The sequence below is a fragment of the Pyxicephalus adspersus genome, chromosome 3, assembly GCF_032062135.1.
Source record: "Pyxicephalus adspersus chromosome 3, UCB_Pads_2.0, whole genome shotgun sequence".
Lineage (NCBI taxonomy): Eukaryota > Metazoa > Chordata > Amphibia > Anura > Pyxicephalidae > Pyxicephalus > Pyxicephalus adspersus.
The window spans coordinates 36,266,881-36,291,052 of record NC_092860.1 but is presented as its reverse complement, the minus strand read 5'-3'; the positions used below and the strand labels follow the sequence as shown (position 1 = coordinate 36,291,052).

Here is a 24,172-nt window from a genome sequence, read left to right as displayed (position 1 = left end):
CTATATTTGCATGCAAGCCACCCTATAAAACATTCACACAAAGTGGAGATTAATGGCTGACAGGATAGAAAGAAAAAAGCTAAAATGGGAGAGCAAGGACAGCAAAGAGTTCCCTAATGATCCTGTTAGTCCTTCAGACAGGAAACAAGGTAGGCTCAGGATATCTGCTGCAGCTTTTAAAGTTTACTGAGTGAAAGTGGCAGAATGCAGAAAAATGGGGCTATTCACTTACAGTACAAGAGTGGAATACAGTACACTGCGAGTGCGCAAAAAAGGAAACATATTGGTGGACTTTAACTTCCTTTTGAGCAGTATTTGACCTGCCTCAAGGGGAGTTTTAAATTTCCATATAGATGCTTGAAATGTAGAACAAAAAAGTCCTATAGACTAGAATAAAAAGTGAACACGAACATGTACCTTGCACCATTTAGGTTTTCCTGTATTAATCACCTATCACCTTATATACACATGCCAGTTCCAGATACATGCTCTACTAAAGATGTAAGGGAAAGAGCCCCAGACCCTCACTTTTAAGTCAGCAACTGCAGCTCCCAAATTGTAATTCTTTTCAGATTCCATCAAATGGAGTACATGGAAATGCTCTGTGATACACATCTACTGTTTAAGGGGAGCAAATGTTTATTTTCATAACACATCTATGCATGTTTTACATACCCAGCTTTAGGGCCTTGCAGAACTTGGTACTTTTCAGGACATAAACTCACCTTGCCACACTTTTACTAAAATCAGTCAACAAATAGGCACTTTTTTCTGAGAATTTATTAAAAAAGGAGGTCATTCGTTTATTTCCCTAATCTCTTTTAAACTCTGCCATTGTTAGACAAAGGAAGTAATATTTTACACATTTGGAGTGTACACTTACATTTAAAAGACTTTTTTTGTTTTTGTTTTTTTTGCACAACACAGACTAGGCCTTCCTTTTCCTCTTCCCATTATGTGAAATTCTGTCCTGATTTTTGTTCAATGAGTTGTATAAACATTATGATTCGTAGACACATTGTATTGTAGAAACACTAAATCTACAAACCTACCAGCAGAAACATATGAATTATTGTGTATTTCATATATATACACATATACTGAATTTTGGAATAGTAATAGTAAAAAATTTAGAAATCATGTGCTAAGTTTACTAAGCTTAATATAATAAATCAAAAATAAATCAAGGAATGACAGAAAAATGTGCACGCCTTGAAAATTCCCCATGTCAACCCTTCTCACCACACACTTACTATGTGTAAATATGTTTGTGTCACAAAAATAATTGGATAATAAATAATTGGTGCAATACCTTGCTCAGTCATTAAGAAAATATGTCAGGAAATGAGTAGCAGGGAAACACTCAATTTCCAGTAAAAAAAAAAAAAATTATATATATATGTGCGTGTTTTAGGAGTCAGGGTAAAGAGATTTAAATACAGTTAGGTCCATAAATATTTGGACAGAGACAACTTTTTTCTAATTTTGGTTCTGTACATTACCACAAATAATTTTAAATAAAACAACTCTGATGCTGTTGAACTGCAGGCTTTCAGCTTTAATTCAGTGGGTTGATTGCATAAAAATGTGAGGAATTAAAGCCTTTTTTTTTATATACAATCACCTAATTTTAAGGGCTCAAAAGTAATTGGACAAATTAAAAAGCTGAAAATAAAATGTTCATTTCTAATACTTGAATGAAAACCCTTTGCTGGCAGTGACGGCCTGTAGTCTTGAACTCATGGACATCACCAGATGCTGGGTTTCCTCCTTTTTAATTCTCTGCCAGGCCTTTACTGCAGTGGCTTTCAGTTACTGTTTGTTTGTGGGCCTGTCTGAAGTTTAGTCTTCAACAAGTGAAATGCATGCTCAAATGGGTTCAGATCAGGTGACCGACTTGGTCGTTCAAGAATATTCCATTTCTTTGCTTTATTAAACTCCTGGGTTGCTTTGGCTGTATGTTTTGGGTCATTCTCCATCTGTATTATGAAACGCCTCCCAATCAATGTGAGCAGACAGTATGTCTCTGAACACCTCAGAATTCATTGGGCTGCTTCTGTCCTGTGTCACATCATGGATAAACACTAGTGTCCCAGTGCCATGGCAGCCATGCACGCCCAAGCCATCACACTGCCTGCGCCACCCACTGAATTAAAGCTGAAAGTCTGCAGTTCAACTGCATCTGAGTTGTTTCATTTAAAATTAATTGTGGTAATGTACAGAACCAAAATTAGAAGTTGTCTCTGTCCAAATATTTATGGACCTAACTGTAGATAATTATAAAACTGTACTTTTATTTAGCTCATGCTATTTACTTTGGCTTATCTAAAAAGTACACACAAATAAAACCTATATAAAACATTGTTTATTATACATAAAACTATTATTAAAAAAAACAAAAAACTATTAAAGTTAAGCTACTATTTTACAGTCAATTTCTAGAATGGACACCCGTCTAATAATTGAACACATAAGAATAAGAAATTATTTCAGCAATAGGTAGACCTAGTGATCTAATGGGCTAATCTAACCCTAGTACATATAAACCAATTTTCACTTCCAATCCACCCCAATGAACCTATTCAATAAATGGGTGTTGGCAAATCCTATCCAAAAGTAAACAGGACATGCCATGTGTGCCGACGATCAATCACCTCTGATCGCGAGTCCCCATCTGTTGGAGCATCCTCACAAAATTCCTGCGAGACTAAATTCACTCTTCCTCCTATCTAGGGGAGGGAATCATGGCTCACACACAGGCTTTTACCTTTACTTTTACTAGTCTTCATTACATGAAGGATAGAGAGATTAGAAATTTACAGACGGAAGGCAACACTGCTTTATGCTTCCATATTAGCTGAAAAGATGTGGCATGGAAATCATTTGCCTAAAAAAAGACTTTTTATTCTGCAAATGCTAGTTGTCTGGTTGTCATGTGCACCTTCTTGATTTAATATGTTAAGTCCAAGACTATAAAGAAAAAAAAAACATTTTTGTCGGTTATTTCGGCCATGTAAACTGGTTCTGGATCAGTGAAAGTATTGAAGTCCAGGGGTTAAAATAACAACCAGCATCTAGCAATTTCAGCATTATGTTTTCCAATGCAGCCATAGTATTGTATTAGGAATGGGAGGATAGAGAAAAGAACCTCATTTCTCTACCAAGCAAGACATGTCAGCTGCCATAGTGACTCCTCCTTATTGTAGTACTTGCACCAGTGAATGAAAATATTGGAGCTCTAGAAGCAGGTCAGATCCCATACGCCCCTTAATACAGGTTGCAACTATTCCCATCAATTCCTTATGAATGACAAGTTGCTGACATAGAAGCATATGCAGAAGGTTTTCCAACACAAAGTATGTACACATGTATGTATGTATGTATGTATACACATTTGTTCCAGGTCAGAGGTTCTATGAGTAGCAAAGAGTAGAACCTCCCTCTGTACAGCAGTTGGGATGGATCATTAAAATTATGTGTATGAAGATGTGGCATCCCATAACTAATCCATACAGTAAGGAATTTCCTTAAAGCATGGCACTACTGGACCCAATTTCTACATTTTCAGAAATGTAGGTGTTTCCTGCACCTGACTTGACATTTTTTATTTCGTGAGTAGTTTTTACATATACTTTTATGCTTTTTGATATTGGTATTGCCAATATTGTCTTACCAATGAACTATGAATGTATATCACATAGAAGTGGATGTATACCGAGTAAATACAATGTTAGGCACTTGGGGTAACTATATTGAGAAATGTATATTGTATAATAAATGTGTTGATCCAATGACTTACTTCACCAGATTTATTGGCAGCTATGAAAATGTTTCCTGTTGGAATTAGATTGATGCTTTCTTCACGTGTATACCTTATTGCTGAATTATAACTTTGCTACACATTCTTCAAAGGTTAAAAAAAAAAAAAAAAAAAAAAGGTTGACGCTACTTATCTTACATCTCTGGGGAAAGGGGCTTTAGGACAGGTCTCTGCAAGATTGAAATGTCTTGTCTGAGAAATGCCTTCTGACCTTTCTATTAAATAACCTTAGATCAGCCTAGGCAGAGCTATATCATAGTTGTGATGTCTAAAAATTTGCTAATGGAGTCAAAATAAGGTCAGTGTAGAACGTGTATATGGAAGGATATTTTTTAGGTGGAATCCATCTGGAGGACATTCTTTAGATAAAATCTGGCATGAAGCACAATGTAAAAAGCTTTAGACAGAAGCTGCCACTCCCTGACCTTTGGCCTGCACACTGCTAAGGTACAGACACATGCACAAAATCAGGGATATTCTGCTTCACTTTCTTGGAATAATTAAGTGGAATGGTTGCTTTCAACAAGTAAGATTTCTAACACAGGTATTTAGAGCTCCTTGATGTGGCCTAAAGCCTGGGCAGCCTACATCGCATGGTCTCTTGTTACAGGAAGTGACACTAAATGATGAGAGACAACAGCAAGTATTTGTTTTTATTGAGTCCGAAAGATATAAGCAAGCAAAACGGTATGCAATATTGATTGATGTGATAACAGGGAATAGAGAAGACCCTGTCTCCCCATTGGAACCCTAATGCAAGCACTATTTACCTGCACTCTCACACCTGGGAAGACTCTGCCAGAATGCAAGCACTACCCCAACCCCATGTTCTTTGTCTACACCAAATCTGATAGCACTCCCCTACTGCCACTGCACTGACCCTCCTTTCTAAACCCAACACTCAACTTCAACTACATACACTTCACTCTTAAACTTAAGCCAAGTACACACGTGCAATATTGTAGTTATAAAACAAACGACTAACGGCAGATCAACGATTATGCATGATTATTTTGAACGATCGTATTGTGCACAGTTCTGTACATGCTGTAACGTTACGATCATTCAAATATAATCCCCTAATAATGTACACACGCTAGATACGATCATTTCAACGATGCAGGAAGTGCCATGTAAAGGAGAAAGTGTACTGCAGAACCATCCACGATCACTAAACAACCGTAAACACAATAGATTGCGAACAATCGTCGCCCAATCAGATCCGCCGGGACCATTGTTTGTTTCCAGCAACATTCCTCGTTCATTGGCATTGTTGTGCACTTTTTTGTTAACGATTATTGGTCGAACGGCTGTTAGTCGTTCGTTTCCAACGATAATTATTGTACGTGTGTACGCAGCTTTAGTCTGTTCCAGCACTATAAACTCAAATACCTTTTGATCCCCTGTTGCTCTGTTTATTTGTTGAAAACTAATGAATGTCCTAGGTAAGCAGCAAGGCACGGGAGCAGTATATTGCACAGGGTAAGTCACATGCTCTTTAATACCTGTAAGTACTGGGAAAGTATATACAAATGGTGGCAGGCAAAATAACAGAAACCTATAGATGCGCCCTGAGTGGGCAGGTTTGACATAAGCAAATTTTCCTTTTTTTTTTTAACATTATAAAAATCTCATTATACTCAGAGTATTTAATACTTTTAAGCCAAATAAATTAATTTGTGGTGGATGGGGATCTTTCTAGTGGTGCTTATTTGAAATCGCTTACAAATCCGAATGAATGAAAAGCACACGGATGTGGCGGAGCTCGATCAGGACTCAAAACATACTGGCACTATTTCAAAGGCATTCAGATTCCATGAGCTTGAATCTAATTTGAAGCACAATATGAACACACAGGAAGCTGACAGAAATTCACTAACAATTACATACAGAGTGTGGAGGCGGAAAGTTTTCTGCCACGTTAGAACATTTTAACAAAAAAAAAAAAAAAAAAATGTATATAACACTAAACTTTTCTGCATTTTACAAAAAAAAAAAATTGGCGATTTTTTTTTTTTTTAAACAACCCACACTAACTAAATCTAACAAAAAAACAAACTAATCTAACTAACCTCACACTAACATTAAAATAACTTAAGCACTATAAAAAAGTAAATAAAAACAACATGTATATCTTTTTAAATCATGCATATTTTGCGATTAGTTTTAAGCTTAACTTCCTTAAGTAATATGAACCAGAGACTGCAAAATAAGCCATGGAAGACCAAGTTTTTTTTAACCCTGACCTTTGCCATTGTAACTCTGAACTTCCTTGACATAACTGGCTCTGATCAGAGCAGCATATTCTTTTGTTTTCAATCCTTCTGATATGGCTAAGTTAATTGGAAAATAAAAAAAAAAAAAACACAAAACTCCTGTAGACCTGTAGAAACACAGAGCACTCATGTATATCCCCACCTACACCTACATTATTAATTTGGTCAGGCCATTTGCTGCTGTTAATTAAACCTTGTGACGTAAGGATTGTGGTTATTACAGGTTTGAATATTTTCCATTTAAGCAATGACAGTTATTGTATAGAGATTATTTGTGCGCCATGTCTTTCAAAAATAGAGGAAAAAAAACACTATAACAAACCTTGCAATAAAATTCAAGAGTCTTGCACAATTTCGGCTGCGCTTTATTCCTATTGATCCACTTATAAGATGTCACCACTCACTTACGGTAGGAGTTGTTGGCAGGAGACAGGGTAAGGCAAACATAAATCTTATTTCTCTCCAGGTACATTTTGGATCTATTTGCTAGTGATTTATACAGGCGATGGGCATTCATTGCATTAAATGGGACAATGCACACAAATAGTCAAAAATGTATGCAGCCAGGTGTTGTAGCAGCACACTGCATTACATATTGTTGAAATGTTAGACATTACTTTCTATGCAATGCGATTTTCATCCATTTTCATGTAAGTAGTATACCTCATTAAACTGCAAATAAAACCATAAGGGAAATGCTAAATCTTCAAGAAAACTGTAGGAAAAAAGCCAGGCATCATGCCACACATACTTTAAGAACAAAATAAAATACATATAATGCAGCTTACCGGTACATAGAGGTGTCGACTGCATTATTTGCTTCATTCAGGGTAAGAACATTTTCAGCAAGTACATAAAATACCTGTTGATCTTGCAACCGTTCTGTAAACTACTATTTCTATGAGTCCCCATGTGATGAAGATGAACAAAAGGCACACGTTTGTAGTCTAGTCTGGGAGATATCCCTGGCTTCTTCTATAGATGTAGTGGAGGAGTGAATGTGTCCACCAAGTGACAAGAACTATCTGCAAGAATACCATGTGAAAACAAAGGGAAAATAGAAAACTAATCTTGCTTTTACATAGAAGGACTAAAACTACAATATAAAGACATTTTAACCTCAGCTTTAGATACACCTCAAATTAAATACATTTTAGTTTTGCATTTACTTTAATAGCAAAGACCAAACTAAGAGCCAAAAATCTGGGTTACAGAGATGATACAGTTGTTTTTGAGAAAAAGAACAAATGCAGCTGAATTTTTCTTCCCATACAAGTCAGAGTGGCTGTAAAAGCAAGCTGAAGCAGCTCATTGAGATACTTAATCACCTAAAGGCAGGAAGCTTTTAAATAGTTTTGAAATCTGATGCACGTGTACATAAGCCCTATAGCCCTGGGAGTCATAGAAAGTTGACAATCACATATTTATTTAGGCTGTAATTATAAATGAAGAAAAACAGTTTTAAAAATGCCACCTTTGGTCCATTTTTTAATTTCTTTTTTTTTTGGGCAAGATCATAGCATTCCTGCCATTTTTATGGGAAGAGAAAGAAAGGAAAACCCATTATCAGGTGGTCTAGTTAGTCATTTCCTGGTTTCATAATGCTAAAATTACCAGGTCAAATCTCACATTCCTTACAAATTGTGGATTTGTTACCAAAAGTACATTTACCCAAGCAAAAGGTGTCATGTTTGAAGTACAAAAGCTATGTAAGGCTTTGTTGGCTAAGGTTTCTGTAAGTTTTTTTAATATGTATACTATTTAATTCAGAACGTAGATTTTCCCAGCCAGCAAGAAAGCTTTAACCGTGCTAGTTAACCGTAACAAGTTCTTCTGGATGCACATTTAGCCACAGGAGCATGACTGCAAGAATATTTTAAATCATTTTGCTACTTTGAGTTCCTTTTGGCCAACAACCACACAAACCTAGGTTCAGCTTTTCAATATTTCTTCTTACAGATCCTTTGGAATTGCTTGGCAAGAACTTTTAACCTTCAAGAAATAAGCAATCAATGCTTTTCTTTACAGCACACTCTGTGCATATTAATGGACAATCCTAAATGAACAAAATATGTCATTCGGTTCTTCAGTGACTAAAGGCAACCGATTCTTTAGGCAGCCCCACAACATTAAACTCCCTATACCATGCTTCCAAAAAAAGTTTAGGTTTTGGAATTGTTATGCCATACAGTGTCTTACTGTATATATACAAATACAAAGAACTATTGTCTTTTCTAGCCAAAGAAGATGTTTTCCATTACTGTCATTGAACAACCAAGTGGTTTGTGGCAAGAGAGGTTTTCTTCATTTCAAAACTCCCACAAGCCCTTAATTTTTAATAGTGGATTTGTTATCATTAACCTAAAAACAAAAATCATCACCAAGTGCAAGAAATGTTGACAGGTCCTTAGTTCTCCCCCTGTGCCAACCAGCTTTAGGACTGTACAACTTGTCCTGGAACTGATCTCTGTAGGACATCAACTGCATGACCACAATCATGTTGAAATACACCCATTTATAAACAGACCTAGGGTTATCAGGAATCCCTTTGTTTACTCTTATCAGTCCTAGAAGATTAGGCCCTATAATGTATTCCTCAGAACTGTTCATTGAAAAAAAGTATACCTAAAATTGACATAATCCTTTAACAGCAATGAAGGTCAAAAACACACCTGACCTGGCCTAACAAAACACCATTACTTAAAATCCTGCCATAAAATCTTCCTTTTATCAAAGGATAAAGAAGACAATGTGCATCCAAAACAATTATATGATTGATGCATTTCAGCTGCAAACAGCAATACCTATATTATTCTGAACTTGATGTAACACATAATTATGTCCTGGATTATCAAATTTCAATTACAATATTAGCAATTTTAAGAGTGTAACAAATTGTTTTCAATCAATGACCTTCACTGTTTAAACCATAAAGAACAATATAGCAATGTAAATGTGGTGTTTGTTGTGCAAATCTGGTGATATTTTCCAGGAAAGCTTTTGTTTTATGGTCAGGATCTCATATTTTGATATGTGGTTCGCTTTTTTTTAACTCAACCATTAAGTGATCCCCTTTTGAGTAAGTAGGAGTTTTGGAATAATTGGTTTCAACTAGTTTCAATTTGTTTGAAGACTCCAAGCACATATGACAGGTCAAAGGAAGAACTATTCACCCACCTAAAAAAAGTATACGAAGCCTGGTTGATCCTTTGCCAGAAGACTGTATGGGGCCCAACCTAACCATCTAAGAACCATGGCTCTTTGGAGCATTTTGTTCAAACAATAGGCAAACAAGACAAAAAAACAAAACAGCCCCCCCAGCCCCTTATAGCTGGATGCACTACCCAGCACTTTGCAAGAAAAAACGGCTGTTTTTGGGTGGTTACTGATAAGTTGGTTCACAATACAGGAGCCACAACCTGCCTACAATTTCTTCCCATCAAGCTTGAAAAATGTTCTGGGTTGAACACTGATTGTACATCATTCCCCGTATTTTCTAACTTTACATAAGGTCATTAAGGATTAGATTTTGCCTGGTTTTTACTGCTATTCAGGACTTTCAGATACCCTCACTTTCTGGTCTTGCTGATAAGGTTTTACAAGGCAGGAAATCTGCAACAGACAAACATAAAAATTCTGACAGGGGTTGTACATACAGCACCATTCTGCTCTATGGAGAAGGGAAGGGGGAGAACAACGGAGTGGCACCCTGCTGCGCTCTTTCCTCCACTTTCATAACGATCGTTTGTTGATCCGCCAGGACAGATCCATGAACGATGATCGACAAGAGCGGTACACAAGCACGATTCTCGTCCAAAATCAGTATGTATAAACCTACTAACTAAAATTTCACAATATTTACAGTGTTTCAAAATACATTTTCAATATTTGATTAGGAGCTTTTAATACATAATACCTGGGGATCCTGTCAATAAAGGCCTTGTTTGGCACTTCCTGATAGAGTGACAATGCTCTGCCCCATCTCTCAACTGTTCTCCTTTGTTGTCATCCTTTACATGTAAATTTGAAAGGCACTAGAAGTAGTAGGGCCAACACTTATTGAGAAGGAAATGTTCCTCCACTATCACTATTAAGAAACACCCTTAGTAACAACGTGCTATAAATGCTGGAGCAAGTGCATGAAAATAGGACGTGAACAAATATGCAAGGATAAAAACAAGGTGATAACAGTATAAAAAAAAAAAAAAAGTAAAGTAAATGGTTTATGATACACGGTGATTTAGCAAATTAGATGTCATCCAGTGAGTGTTTATATCTACTTTAACTTCCACACAATGCTGTCCCCCCAAGTGACCACGTACTGGAAAAATTAGCGCCTTGTCACCAAGGCACTTTCCCTTACCAGTCATAATTACTGCATCATCCCACACATGGAGACACAAAGCCAGTCCAATTATTTATAGCTGATTTCCAGCACTACCTTTTTTTCATTTTATTTTTATTTTGCACAGTTAAAGATAGGCCTCTCCTGTACTGAAAGCAATATGTCCTATTTCTGCTTTCTGTCCTGTCAGCCATTTAAGGTCTTTGCTCCCATGTGTAAGTTTTTCTAGGATTGTGGTTATGCAAATGTACTCTGCCCAAGAATGTACGGATACAGAATGTGAGAGGCAATGTTTTGACCTGAGAAATCCTCCTTGTCCAAGATAGTTTTTTTTTTTGCTGGTATTGCACCTCTCCTAAGTTTACCTCCAGTGGGGTCACAAAGGAGTGCCTGAAAAGCACTGACTCAATACAAAGGAGATGAGGTTTGTGATTGATTACACTGTCAGCAGTGGCAGAGGAGAACTGATGATAAAGGTTAGTGAGAAACTGTTTGTGAGATGAGCTCAGCATAGAGGAGGGGATTTTGAAGCAAGTTTTAGGTCTTCCTAGAGTTCGGTGTTAACACAGTAAATAAGGTGGTTCTGATTTCAGTAAATAGAGACATAAATGGTCTACAGAGTACAGGAAACATGTATAGAGGGGATAGGCTGGGTGAGTGTGCCAAGCTGTGTGAGCAGCATCCAGGTCAGTTCCATCCCCCCTGCCTCCAATTTGGTTAAACTTTTTGAAGACAAGTTCTTTGGGAGTTCTTCTGACTCCCCAAGACAGATCCATATAATGATTTTACAGAAGATGGGATTACATAGTACTGGAAAAAAAGGACTAAGGGAACAATGTCACCAATTTAGTTCCTCATCAGCATCTCAAAAGATGCAAAAAATGTCCAGGAAGGACAAATGTGCAGAAACTTGTTCCTTAACAATTAAATACAGAAAAAAAATATTCTTATAGGCTTGTAAGATGCATAAACATTTGAAGTAAATATTTTGCCATAAGAGACGAGAGGTTGGCATTTTTGCCACAAGTCCCACTCTGCATTTATGCACGGTTGTTCCATAACATGCAATTTTAATTATAACAATAAAGTTAATATAGTTTAACAGTAGTTGTTGTGTTTGCTAATTAAAAATGCAGTAAACCTAAAAAAAAAAAGCTAAATAAATTGCCACTTGGCTGTGCAAACTTCACTGCAGTACTGATTTGCTGCCTTCAGGATTTCAGTGCACGTGCTGCTACAATTGAGGAGGGGAGGGGGTATAAAGAAAGCTATGCTAAAAAAACCAGTAGTATGGTAACAATGCTGACATGCTGGTACTCTGGGAGACCTCTGTATGGCCATGCAATAAATCATGTGTTATTTAACTGAAAGAAGTATTGAAGTGTTAAAGGAAGTGCTATTATGTATAGAGACATTGCATCATAGGGTAAAGGTAAAGAAGTGAAAATCCCGCCAGGCCACAGGCCCTGGGTGAGTAGTCCAATAAACTGTACAGCTGGTTATATAAAACAGGATTCCTTATAATTTCATCAATAACAATAATAATTATTTTCCTAATGCCCTGAACACTAAATAATAATACATTATCTTAACTGGTTTACCATGTCCACACAGGGAATACATCAGAAAAACAAAAGTGAAGCAAAGAAAAAAGCAACTACTACTTTACATGCATCGGATGAAAGTTTGAGTAACCAAACAGAGAGCAGTATTGTGATCACAGAACCAAAACACGCTGTAATGCGAGGGGGTGGGAAGCCATACTATGCCAGATGCCTTTCATGAATTGTGCAGCGTATAACACGAGAAAAACAAAATAGACTGCAGATAAAATAGAAGCACAAGAACGCTAATGCCATCTAGCCACATAAATCCTGACAGTCAACTGGTGGCAAGTTCAAATCTGATCATCAGCAACGTTCCAAAAATACACATTTCATGAAGTGCCAAGTTTCAGGTAGGATCATTATGTGATCCAGTGTTCTCAAAGAACATTCCACAAGGCTTAAAGCAAACTAGGACGGAAAAGGCGAAGACAATAGTTTATTTACTACAAAAGGGGGGAGAAAATGGGACATATTTGTGACTTTATTATCAATAGTCCATGAACGTAAGCTGACTGGGAGTTAGACGTTGGGATCGTACACCGACATGTCGCATGGGCCTTTTGTTGTTGTTCAGGCCTCATTCTCATGGGCTTTAGAAGTGAATGTGCGGTGTATGTTTCTTACCACCATTCACCCTAATTAGGTGGCCTGCAGCATTAAGTTAGACTATACCAGGCTACTAACCTTCACCTGCTGTAACATTTCTACACCAGGCGTCTCAGTATCCGGGCCCATGTGAACTCAATCATTCAGAACGCATTGTTCATCAAGGCGAGTCACATGGTGGAGGAAGCCACAGCTTAGTGGTTTTGCAGCTTGTGGACAGATTCCTGCATGCCAATTTAATCACCAAATAATACTGCAAGAAGAAAAGCAACATTACACGTCAAGGATTCCTATACGTTTGCCTAGTGATTTTCTGCAAGAAATCGGAGGCAGATTACATTTCATGCATTTGACAGCAGCTAAATAAATCCCGTTTTAAACACAAGACATATGTTTTTAGTTCATTTAACAAAACAGAATGCGGTGTGCAATACGCTATAGCAACCAGTCAGATGTGACGTTTACAATGGTTAGAGCAGTGAAAAATACATGCTGATTGGTTGCTAGGGGTTACAGTCCTTTGCTCTGCTCCCTTTAAAAAAAAAGGCCATTCTCCCTACTGCTATACAGAACAACAGGGAAATGTGAGTTCAAGGCTAGTAAAATAGGAATCTGACAGGCAAAGGAAAAAAAGTTGCTGGGATTTAAAGTAAAGATATTTATATGCTACGCTTCCTTCCAGATTTCTTTGTACTAAGCTGCGGCGTAAACAGGCAACCTCAAACACTGCTTGCAAGACTGAACTATGTGAATGGATCATTTTAAATCTGATGTATCTGATGAAAATAATTTGTCAGAATGCAATTTGCATATCAAATACTTCTTCATGTATGGGGCTTTTTCTCAGACTCAACCAAGAGCACTATAGGCCTCTCCGCCAGCAAAGTACTTGCGTGTCTGCATGCCAAGTTACGTCTTCTAGGCCTTTCCAGAAAGGAAGTCGAACAGTAGATGTCTAGCTTACATAGAATGGGGTTCACGCTTGTTATTACATCTTTTTGTTTTTTTCTCTCTCCTCGGCCAGAAGGAAGGGCAGTTCATTATGAGGACGGAAATAATAACAGCATCTTATTCAAGCGCTGCATTGGAGATGATATTAAGTTGCACGACGATTTCTCTAGGAAAGATGTTAACCATCAGAGAGCATGCGGCGTAAACAAAGCTCGACTTACTAGATGGACAGAAACTGTCTAGAAATCTAAAAACCTGAACGTAGACAAAATGTTAATAAAAGTTTAAAAGGAAGCATGCACTTCTACAATTATAAAAAAAAAGATTAATCAGATGCATGGGTGTTTATTGATTGTTTAATCAATGGCTGCGCCAGTCTCATTCTCCATCCTGCAGCAGTGGGCATGGGCCAGGTGTGCCTAGGTGACCCCAGGGGGGGTTGGCATGTTTTGGTGGATGGTGCAAGGGTTAAAGCACCACTTGTCATGCAGTGAAGGAATGCAGGGAGTTGAACACTGGGTTCATGTGTCCCCACATTGCACATGGGGGTGTATTACCTGTTTGCCCCGGTAGAATAGCCTCTGTCTGTCCGGGCTGACGTTAAAACTCTCCTGGATCTTTAATCTCAAGCCCTCGATCTTGGTGAGTCGGGACAGGTCATCTATGGTGCGGGTCTCGGTGCCATCTATGGTCCTCACCTGGATCCACATCTTGTTCTGATACAGGAGGACAAACACAAATCACCTTGTCCTGGCGGCAGTGAGATCGTTACCGATCACAGCATCCAATTTACCGATGACAGCAAAACAAAGAGAGAGCACAAGTAGTGCAGGCTGCGCCCACAGGGCTGGCGCTGCTCCGTGCAGCTGCTGTAATGTACAGCCTGCTGCCCGCACACTGACGCTGCTGCTGCTTCTTGTCGTTATTATTATTATTATTGTCTAGCAGTGTAAGCGCCGGGTAGCCATGTCTGAGCTGCTCTGGGAGTGTTTACTAGGAGCTGCTGCTCTCACATGGGGGTCACGGCGCCAAGCTAAAATCTCGCGAAATCAGCCCGGGACCGGCCCTCGTGACAGGCCTTGCCCCGCCCACTTCTCCGGTCCATGCTCTCTCCCCTCATAGCAAGAACGGCGAGGGCTCAGCTCTGTACATGTGTGTGTACAAAGCACGGCTAATAAACCTGCACATAGCAACCGGTCACAAATCTTTATATCAGGAAATATAATAGTGGTTCGGCCACTGCAAATTTCTGGGCCCCACATTAGGTAAACACCCTGTATCCTCTGCCTCATGTCTAAGTTCCAGCATAGTTTTTGTGGTGTGGTACAGAAGTAACCCATGACCCCACCCCTTGCTGGTCCCAGCTTTTGGAGCCACATTTTTTTGTGGTTATATAGGTTGAAAAAAGACGCAAGTCCATCAAGTTCAACCACTAGGAAAATAAACATATCCCAGGTATAATACCCTATGGACATGGCCAGTTGGTCCAGAGGAAGGCAAAAAAAAAAAAAAAACCTTGTACAATTTGCTTCAACGGGAAACAAATTCCTTCTTGATCCTTCTTCTTCAATCCCGCAGCCCAGTTGATTGGTCCGTAGGTCTCTTCTATCAGTTCCTGCGTCGCCCCTTGGCATCCGTCTTCGAACCGACGCTCTGGGCACCGCCATATTTTCCTCTTCTTCTGGATTCTTCCTATGTCACCCGACCCAGGCATGAAGTCAGGGATCTCACTGCGCATGCGTGAGATGGACAGTTTTTTTTCCTTTTTGTCAAAAGGGCTCCCCAAGCATCTCATGCATGCGCAGAAGCAGCACCCAAGAGCCCCCCAAGATGCGTGACGTAGGTATACCGGGAGGCTCTGCGCTCCCATTCATTGTCAATTGCCTAGGCGATCAAGAATTAGGGAGTCAAAAAAAAAAGGGTGTTGCACTTAAAAAACAAAAAACAGAATTTTTACCTTACATAAAAGCGTTGTCTACCCTTTTATATAAAGTGAAAATTCTGAGTTTAGGTGCACTCCTGGGCGGTTCATTTCTGTTTGGATTTATATGTCTAAAAGCTGTACATTGTCTTTCATGAAAATGTATTTTACAGTATGGTATAATAATATGAGTATAATAAAACTTGAAACACAAAATCATGTCAAAATAATAAATTTAATTACATTTTAAAAAAATAATTTAATAATAAATTTTGCCATGGTTTGGTGTTTCAAACTTTATTATACTTGGATTATTATATTATACTGTAAAATAAATTTTCATGAAAGAGAATGTACTGGTTTTAGACATATAAATTCAGTGTATTGCATTTAATAGTTATTTTGTATTAAATGCAATACAAAATAGTTTGATTAGTTAACTCCTGCTGCACCCCTAGCGACGGCTGCATGCACCGACGTCACCAGGAACTCCCGGGGAACGTCAGCATACTCGCCGGGGGACAGATCGGGGAAGAGGAAGGCAGGACGCCGAGGGGACCAGGTGTTTCTGACTTTTTTACCTACCCCGAGTTATGTTCTGTGCTTCTAGAAAAGCATCCACCTTTTTTTTTAAGCAATCTACATTAGTTTCTGAAACTACTTCCTGATTGGGCCGATTCCACATTTTCACAGCCCTTACAGTAAAGAATCCCTTTCTTATCCGAAGCTTAAACTTCTTTTTCACCAGATGCAAAGTGTGCCCTTTGTTCTTTGTAATGATGTAAAAGTGAATAATGGGGAAGAGTTCTCCATATGGACCATTTATATATTAATACAGGGTGATCATATCCCCCCTTAAAGGTCTCTCATAGCTGAGGTCCTCCATTCCTTTTATTATGTTAGTTGCCAATTCCACAATGTCCTTTTTGTGAACTGGTGCCCAAAACTGCACTGTATATTCTAGATGTGGTCTGACCAATGCTTTGTACAGGGGCAGGATTATGTCTCCATCTCTGCAGTCTATCTTATTTTCTTTTGATTTTACAGTGGTAACATGGTAATAAATATTTCTACCCCAAAAGTAGACACTGTAACCTAATATTTAGTGGAGAGAAATCTTCCATTATACTTTGCTGAGAAACCAGCATTCTGTGGAATGTTTTTTTTGTTCCCCTTGCAACACTCGCAAACAGTGGTTTCTCCCACTAACCTTTATGCCAGGGGTCGGCAATTTTTATGGACTACTAGGCCATTTTAGGAGGTCAAGAAGGGACACTAGGCCAGAAGAAATAAGGTGTCCAAAGAAGGGGTTTTTTTTTATATAAAAATACAGTACAATCAATGAGAAACATGATGTTGTTCTTAGAGACAGATACAATATCAGGTTCTAATGATGAGGCGTTCAGCAACAGAATGTCATTAAGGTGATTGTCAGTGAACTGAGAGCGCAGCTTGTTCTTACAAAACTTCATCTTGCAGCTTCTCACACGAATAAGTGCTGCCAAATAATGGGATTACAGGCTTGGCACGGGCTAACAACGTTGGAAACTGAGCATGTGGCAGCTGACGGTAGAAGTCATTGAGAGTAGTGCAAAAAGGAAACTTGGACAAGAGAACGTCCGGAGCCTGAAGCTCAATCAACTCCAATTGCAGTTCAGAGGGGGCATCGTCATTGGGAAAGTAAAAAGGAGTGCTGACAATCTTGCACTCTTGCGAATGAAAATGCACATCAGTGAAGCGCAAAGAGAATTCATGCTGCAGGGTTGACAGCACACTGATGCATTCTTAGGTGTCAACGAGGGCTAGATAACACTGGGCGAGGTGCGGGAAATGGATGTAGTCACCCATATACAGCTGTTTCTTCTATAGAATCAGCTTTTCTTCCAATGCCCGCACATGGGCTTCCATGTTCGTGATGAGCACGTCACATTCTTGAAGCTTCAGGTTAAGTTCATTAAGGTGAGAGCTGATATCAGTGAGGAAGCTGAACTGACAGAGCCAAACCTCATCAGAGAACTTTTGAAAGCCCTTGAGACCCCTCTCACTGATGAAGGAAACAATCTTGTGGCAGAGGGGAGAAGACGCTCTTCAAGACGTTGCCATGATTGAGCCAGCGAACCTCAGTGTTGTAAAGCAGATCGCCGTAATCAGCCTCTGCAGCTTTGCACGTGCTTGAAGATGCAGTGGTTGAGAAGACGAGCAAGCACTGCGTTCACTAACTTCAGCACAACAGACATAATGTCCTTCATGCCAACTGCTTTGGCACACAATAACTCCTGCTGGACGATGCAGTGCACCTTGCGTATCTCCTGCGCACAGCCCAATAGGCATCAGTGGTCGTTGAGCAGCTGCAAAAGTCCCTTGGTAGATCCAGCCATGGCAGGTGCACCGTCAGTATTCACTGAGACGAGCTTCGACAGGTCAAAGCCACTCAAAGCAGATGGAGGGCATTGAGACCATCTTGGTCAGCAGCAAGTATACAATCCATTACAAAGTCTGCATCAGTGAAGGGATGCATTTTCTTCGCAATCAACAATAAAAAACTAGGGGGCAATAGTCCAGACTGCAATACTGGCTAAGCCGTATCCAGCCTAAAGTCCCGGGTTTGCCTACCTCTGCTTTATACCATTAGTGGACACTGTAGGACAAAGCTCAGCAGGGGAAACTATTAAGGTTGTAGGGGAACACAGGGACTGACACTCCAGGAAGTGTTGGAGTTTGGTATAATTCTCTTGATTAGCGTATTGTTCTTGTGATGTGGGCAGCAGGAAAACTAAGCATTCATATTTGCAACTAGTATGGGTCCATTGGGTTCATTTATAGTGGACCACTGATGAATTAGCCATATTTTCCTGAGGTGTCTGTAAAATCTTATAAGAGCATACTCAAGAAGAAGTTGGGGATTTGAGTATTGTTTCTTTAAAGCCTAAAGCTCGACAATACTTTTTATAGAGAGGAAACGAGGGACTGTATGGGCCGGCTTTTCTTCAAACATGTTTTATTTTTTAATACAAGTTTAAGACTCCCCTTTTAACAGGTCAAATTCAGATCAGAAAAAGGTCAACCACAAGCCAAATGCACCTTTCTATCAATTTTAAATGTTAGATTTGAATTATCCTTAAACATGCCATTGTCAAAAGTCTAAAACCCATTGAAACAGGAACTTTTTTAAGGCAATTTCTGTCTATGAATTTTATTTACATTCAATTTTCATTCACTTTCATTTCCATCCACTGTGACAATTAGGAACAAAGACATTAACAGTGTTTAGTTGATGTTGGTAAAAGAAAAACAGATGTAAGAGATCCAAATTGTAATTCCTATCCTTTTATTATTATTATTATTATTATTATTATTATTAATAATAACAATAATAATAATAATAAACATGTTTTTTATAGTGCCAAGATATTATGCAGCACTGTACATTAAATAGGGGTTGCAAATGATAGACAAATACAGACAGTGACACATAAGAAGAGGAGGCCCCTGTCCCAAAGAGCTTACAATCAAGGAGGTGGAGGAATTAACACACAATAGGAGAGGAGATATGTAGTGGTGAGAAGTAGTGACAGTTTCAAAAGACAGAAGACGGGTAGGCAAGTTTAAAGAAATGCTCTTTTATAAAAGTGCAGGGAAAATCTACCCTAAATCTCCAATCCTTTTCCGCTGTGTTTAAAAAAAAATCTGTTGGAACTGGGCTTTAACAGTTTTCCCCCTTATTTTTAGAAAAATAATAAGAAATGCTAAATGAAAGATATGTAAAGCATCAGAAAACCTAATGCTTCACTGTAGTATGGTTTTAAATAAGTATGAGGTGTCTAAGCCATAGCCTAGGGCTAGGTAGCCACTTAGGTCTTTTTAATATTAAGAGTTGACTGCTTTTGCATTGACAATAAATTGTTTTAGGGTTTTGGAACAAGGATGACTTCTGCTTACGCGTATTTAAAGGTTAAGTTTAATTTAGGTTTCAATTTAGGTTCCTTCTTTTTCCACCTCATAACCATGCTTATTTTTAAATAAAACCTTTACATTTTTAATACATTCTCTTAATGCAGTACAAACTGATCATGGCTGGTGAGAGGAGTCATCAGGGTGCTGTTCATAGCTTTCAGAAAACATCAAACTAGTACATTTGTCAGTACTGGCACATGGGAGGAGTTATGCCTTAATAGGTGGATGTCACTCTAGAGGAGTTCTAAGATTGTGTTTCCATGCAGACTGCTCTGTAAAAAATGCACTTGTAATGGTGAGTCTTCATGGTCTAACCTCCCTGGTGGTCTGATTATGTCAATATTTTTGAATGTCAAAGCCGTACATTGTTTTGCATGTTTTTTTTTTTTTTTTTTTTTTTTTTTTTTTTTATTGCAGGCCTGTAACACTTGGGAATGCATTTTTTGTTGTGTTAGATCTTACACTTGTTTTTTTACACGATTTTGGGTGGTGAATCCAGAATCCTCATTTTTTTGCTATCACATCCAATTTTTACAATACAGGGTACCCTCCATTTTTGTTAAAAAACATACAAATTTTACATACAATAAAAAATAATGAAATATTAAGTTGAATGTACTGTTTATTTAAATTTCTTTTGTTCATACAAAGGATTTATTGTTACTCTATGACATTTATTTTACAATAAAACATTTTAAAATTAATCGGGTAAGCATTTAAGGTAAAAAGTACGCCTATAGCTTTTCCTGGAGTGTTCAGTGTTAGGACAATCCAACCGGATGCTCCAACAATCGTCAGCCATCATATGTACATCTCATCCACCCTGATACCGTCCTTCCATGACCTTCAAATCTTGGTGGAATCGTTCACCTTGCTCATCACTGACTGCACCAAGGTTTTCCGGGAAGTTAGAAAGTTGGCTATGCAGAAAATGTGCCTTGATGCTCATATTGCAACCAAGCATTTTGTAGCTCTCCGGAAGTTTCTACACAATTTCTGTGTAATTTTTTGCTCATGTGTTTCCAAGAAAGTCCTTGACAATGACTTTGAATAATAACCAAGCATTCTTTTCGACTTCTGACATTGTCCTGATGAAATGTTCATCTTTGATGAGCTGTCGAATCTGTGGACCATCAAGCACAGCGGCCTTTATTTTTTCAAATGACAGGCTGGGAAATGCCAAAGTGAGGTACTTGAAACAGTCACCTTCAGTTGGCAAAGCTTTAACAAACTGCTTCATCAGACCCAGTTTCATGTGCAGAGGCAGGAAATTATTATTCTTTCTATCAACAACTGGTTAATGTAGAATGTTTGGATCACTTGGTTTTAGGGCAGATCTTGGAGGCCAGTTCCTTTCCACCCAATGCCTCTCACAAGCTCTGCTGTCCCACATTCACAGATAACAGGGATACTTGGTGTATCCGCGTTGCTGACCAAGAAAGAAGCATACCATGATGACCCATCTGTGTTGGTGATATTGCAACAACTCAATGACTCTCATTATGTCTGCATATTCTTAACAATTGAGACCGACCCAAATATATTGACATTGTGAAGGAGAACACACCATGAGCTCCGCTTTGAGCTATCGATGAATATTCGCTGATCAGTTGAGTTATAGATTGGAATTACCAATTCCTCTCTTAAACCTGGTATGGTATGGCAATACACAAAGCCACTGTCAGTTCTAAAGTACTGCAGAAATGCAATTTCTCTGGTAGGATACCTTCGTTCCTATTTCAAGTAAGTTTTTCACACGCAGTCTTCTTGATGCTATAAGTTCTAAGGCCTTCTTCGTCCCAAATCACGTGCCAAATCACTTAACTCAGGCTGATCAAATCCTTTACGAACAGAGTCCTCTTTAATTTCAAACTCTTCATCATTGTTGTCACCAAGTTCATCACCATAATCATGTTCTTCAAGAGAGGGTAGTAGAAAACCGGCACTGGGATTTCATCTGAATGAGCCACTGGGCGTATAGCCGATGGTAGATGGAGGATACTCTCTGTTACATTTATTTTACTTGTTATATCCTGAAGTTTTCAATATACAAGTAAAGTACCAGTCACTGAAATGATCTCCTGGCTCTCGACAAACCATATCTTATCACGTGTTCCCTTTGTCCACATCCCCAAGACTTATCTTGATCACCAAGTTTAACTTTGAAATATGCCAAATAGGCTTGCTCTACAAACGTTGTTTAGGCACTTAGGACGAGAAACTGCAGAGCCAGACATGATCTGATACAAAGTAAATATGTGTGTAAGTAGAAAAATAGATTTTGCTTATTTATTACGTAGAGCAGCGCACAACCTTTGACCACACTGTCTTGCGTGTAGATGAATAGCTTATACAAATCCACGCTACAGTAATCACAATATTATAAGCGGTAGAGAAAAACCTGACGTGATAGAAGAAAACTAACTGCACTTTCAGAATCAGCATACCTATTTTAGTGCAAATAAGCTTAAAAATTGAAGTCAAACAAAAATTTGTTAAAAACTTTTCCACAGTGTAATCTGTCCAAACAAGGGCTTGGTTTAAACCCAGTTTACTAAAAGTATGTCCAGCAAATGTAACAAGAAGATTAAGTGCAATAAAATATAGTTATTACAATTTTAAAAGAGCATCCACCACCGCCACCGCATGCTCACACGTCACATTAATCATGTAGGAGAGTGGGGCCAGGGGAGTGGGGATGCTTGGCGGGCATTGCCGGAGAATGCCGCAGGCTCGTGGGGACCAGGTAAGACCTTTACAATGCCACCCCAAGTGTGGCTTGGGGTAACCGCTTTTGGTACTGAAAATTACCCTGAGCCATCATCGGGAATACCACCAGGGAGGTTAACGAACTGAAATCTAATGAAGGAAAGGGGCAGCATAGGGATAATAGGTCAGGGAATGAAATAACAAAATTATTGTGCCAAGGCTATTGCCCTGCAGTTTGGAGCAGAGGTGGTTTTGATAGGTGGTTGGCAGGCTTAAATACTGCCTTATTGGATCCTGCATAACACAAATGCCCCTCTTCATAACCACCCTTGTTATCAAGCACTAAAATATATCTACTAATGCACAAAATCAGAATTTAGTCCTCTGTATTTGTAAGCCTGAACTGTACTGCCAACACTACCAATACCACCAGCAATATCAAATCAGTCTCCCCAAACCCCCTGTGTGGTTCTTTAAGGTGAACAAACCAAGTAGACTAAGATAGATATTCACAAAATAGGGAGGTGTGGAAATAAACATAAATGTACATATACAAGGTAACCCCCCTTAACCATCCAGAACACTAAACCTTGTCAGGTTATAGCAAGCCCCTACAATAACCATAGGGTTTTTGAATCTTAGGACTACAAATCTACTCCAAACATAAAAATTCATAACAAATAAATGAAAAATAAATTAATACAAAATCAACAGATGCAATGGGACTGATTTAATAACGTTTTCCAAGACTGGAGAGGATACACTTTCATCAGTGAAGCTGGGTGATCCAGCAAACCCAAAATGAAAACATATGCTAACAAATCCATTCCAGGTTTGCTGGATCATCTAGCTTCACTGATGAAAGGATATCTTCTCCAGACTTGGAGAGCTTTTTTAAAGCAGGCCCAATAAGTGAAAAGGAAAAGTATATTCAAATACAATAATAATAAAAAAACACACGCTTCATAATTATGTGTTAGTTCATGATTAAAAACATCCTTTACCACAATTTATGTAATCATTGATAAATATAAATAAATGTCAAGTCTAAATTCTTGTTGCTGATTCCAATATGTTTAAAACTTCTTTCATTAAGCAAAGTATAAGTATTTACAATACTTATGCATTTTGTGGGGATAAATGCACTTTTTTAGATTTTGAGACAAGAAGGTTTCAATTGATTGTAATTCTATTCCTTAATGCCAATCATCTGATGAATATAGTGATTGAGTACTATCAGAAGATCTTAGTCACAATGGTAGAACTAAAGCCACACAGTGGAGAAAGTAGAAAAGAGAGTCCAGAGCCAAGCCATCATCCAAACAAAGAAACTGTGCCAAAGGACTGGGTAGCCCGACCATGGCAATGTGTCAGCAAGAATCCAAATTCAAGGCATGCTGTGGTTATTGTTACTTTTGTCAGTGTGATTATGTCAGCTTTCAACCAATATTTCAAACCCTGAAATGGCTCGTCCGTCCGTAGAGAATAGGAGTTAGGCTTTAAGGTGTCAAAATGAAGCAAATGTTCACTGGGACCAGAGAGTATCAAGATAAATCCCAAGGCATTACATGGTTTGTGAAAATCCCTCCAACACTAGATGCCTTTAGTTTGAGAGACAGCATCTTTTAACCTAAACCATCTGAACCCAAGCCAATATAGACCAGTCCCCAGTCCGTGACTGAACAGAGAAACAGAATTAAAAAACGAAATTAAGAGGAGTCCATTTAGAGGATTAGGAGGGAAACTTTGGAAATCAATACCAAGAAACCCCAAAATAATCCCGGAAAGATGATTGGTGAGTTGCTCCTTCCGTGTGTACCCTTTGTTGGTTATAAATTAATTAACCTGCCATTATCTTTCTTTACAAGGTACTAGGATACCCTCTCTTCATGCACCAATGATCAAAGTCTAAGTTTTAGGACAACAGCCCCAAAAATCCTTTTGAGGGCTTGCACATTCTGCTAGGCTACGCTTTTCGTGACT

The 24,172-nt window shown here is 38.6% G+C and overlaps 1 protein-coding gene across 1 annotated transcript in view; it reads right to left on the bottom strand.

The window, feature by feature from the left end:
- The window catches only part of UHRF2 (ubiquitin like with PHD and ring finger domains 2), a 43,962-nt gene extending 29,339 nt beyond the window's left edge, over positions 1–14,623 (bottom strand). The window contains exon 1 of the mRNA XM_072404234.1: positions 14,163–14,623. Within this exon, the coding sequence (XP_072260335.1) occupies positions 14,163–14,315 (153 nt within the window). The 5' untranslated portion in view covers positions 14,316–14,623. The remainder of the gene's footprint in view (positions 1–14,162) is intronic.
- Between the last annotated feature and the right edge of the window lie 9,549 nt (positions 14,624–24,172).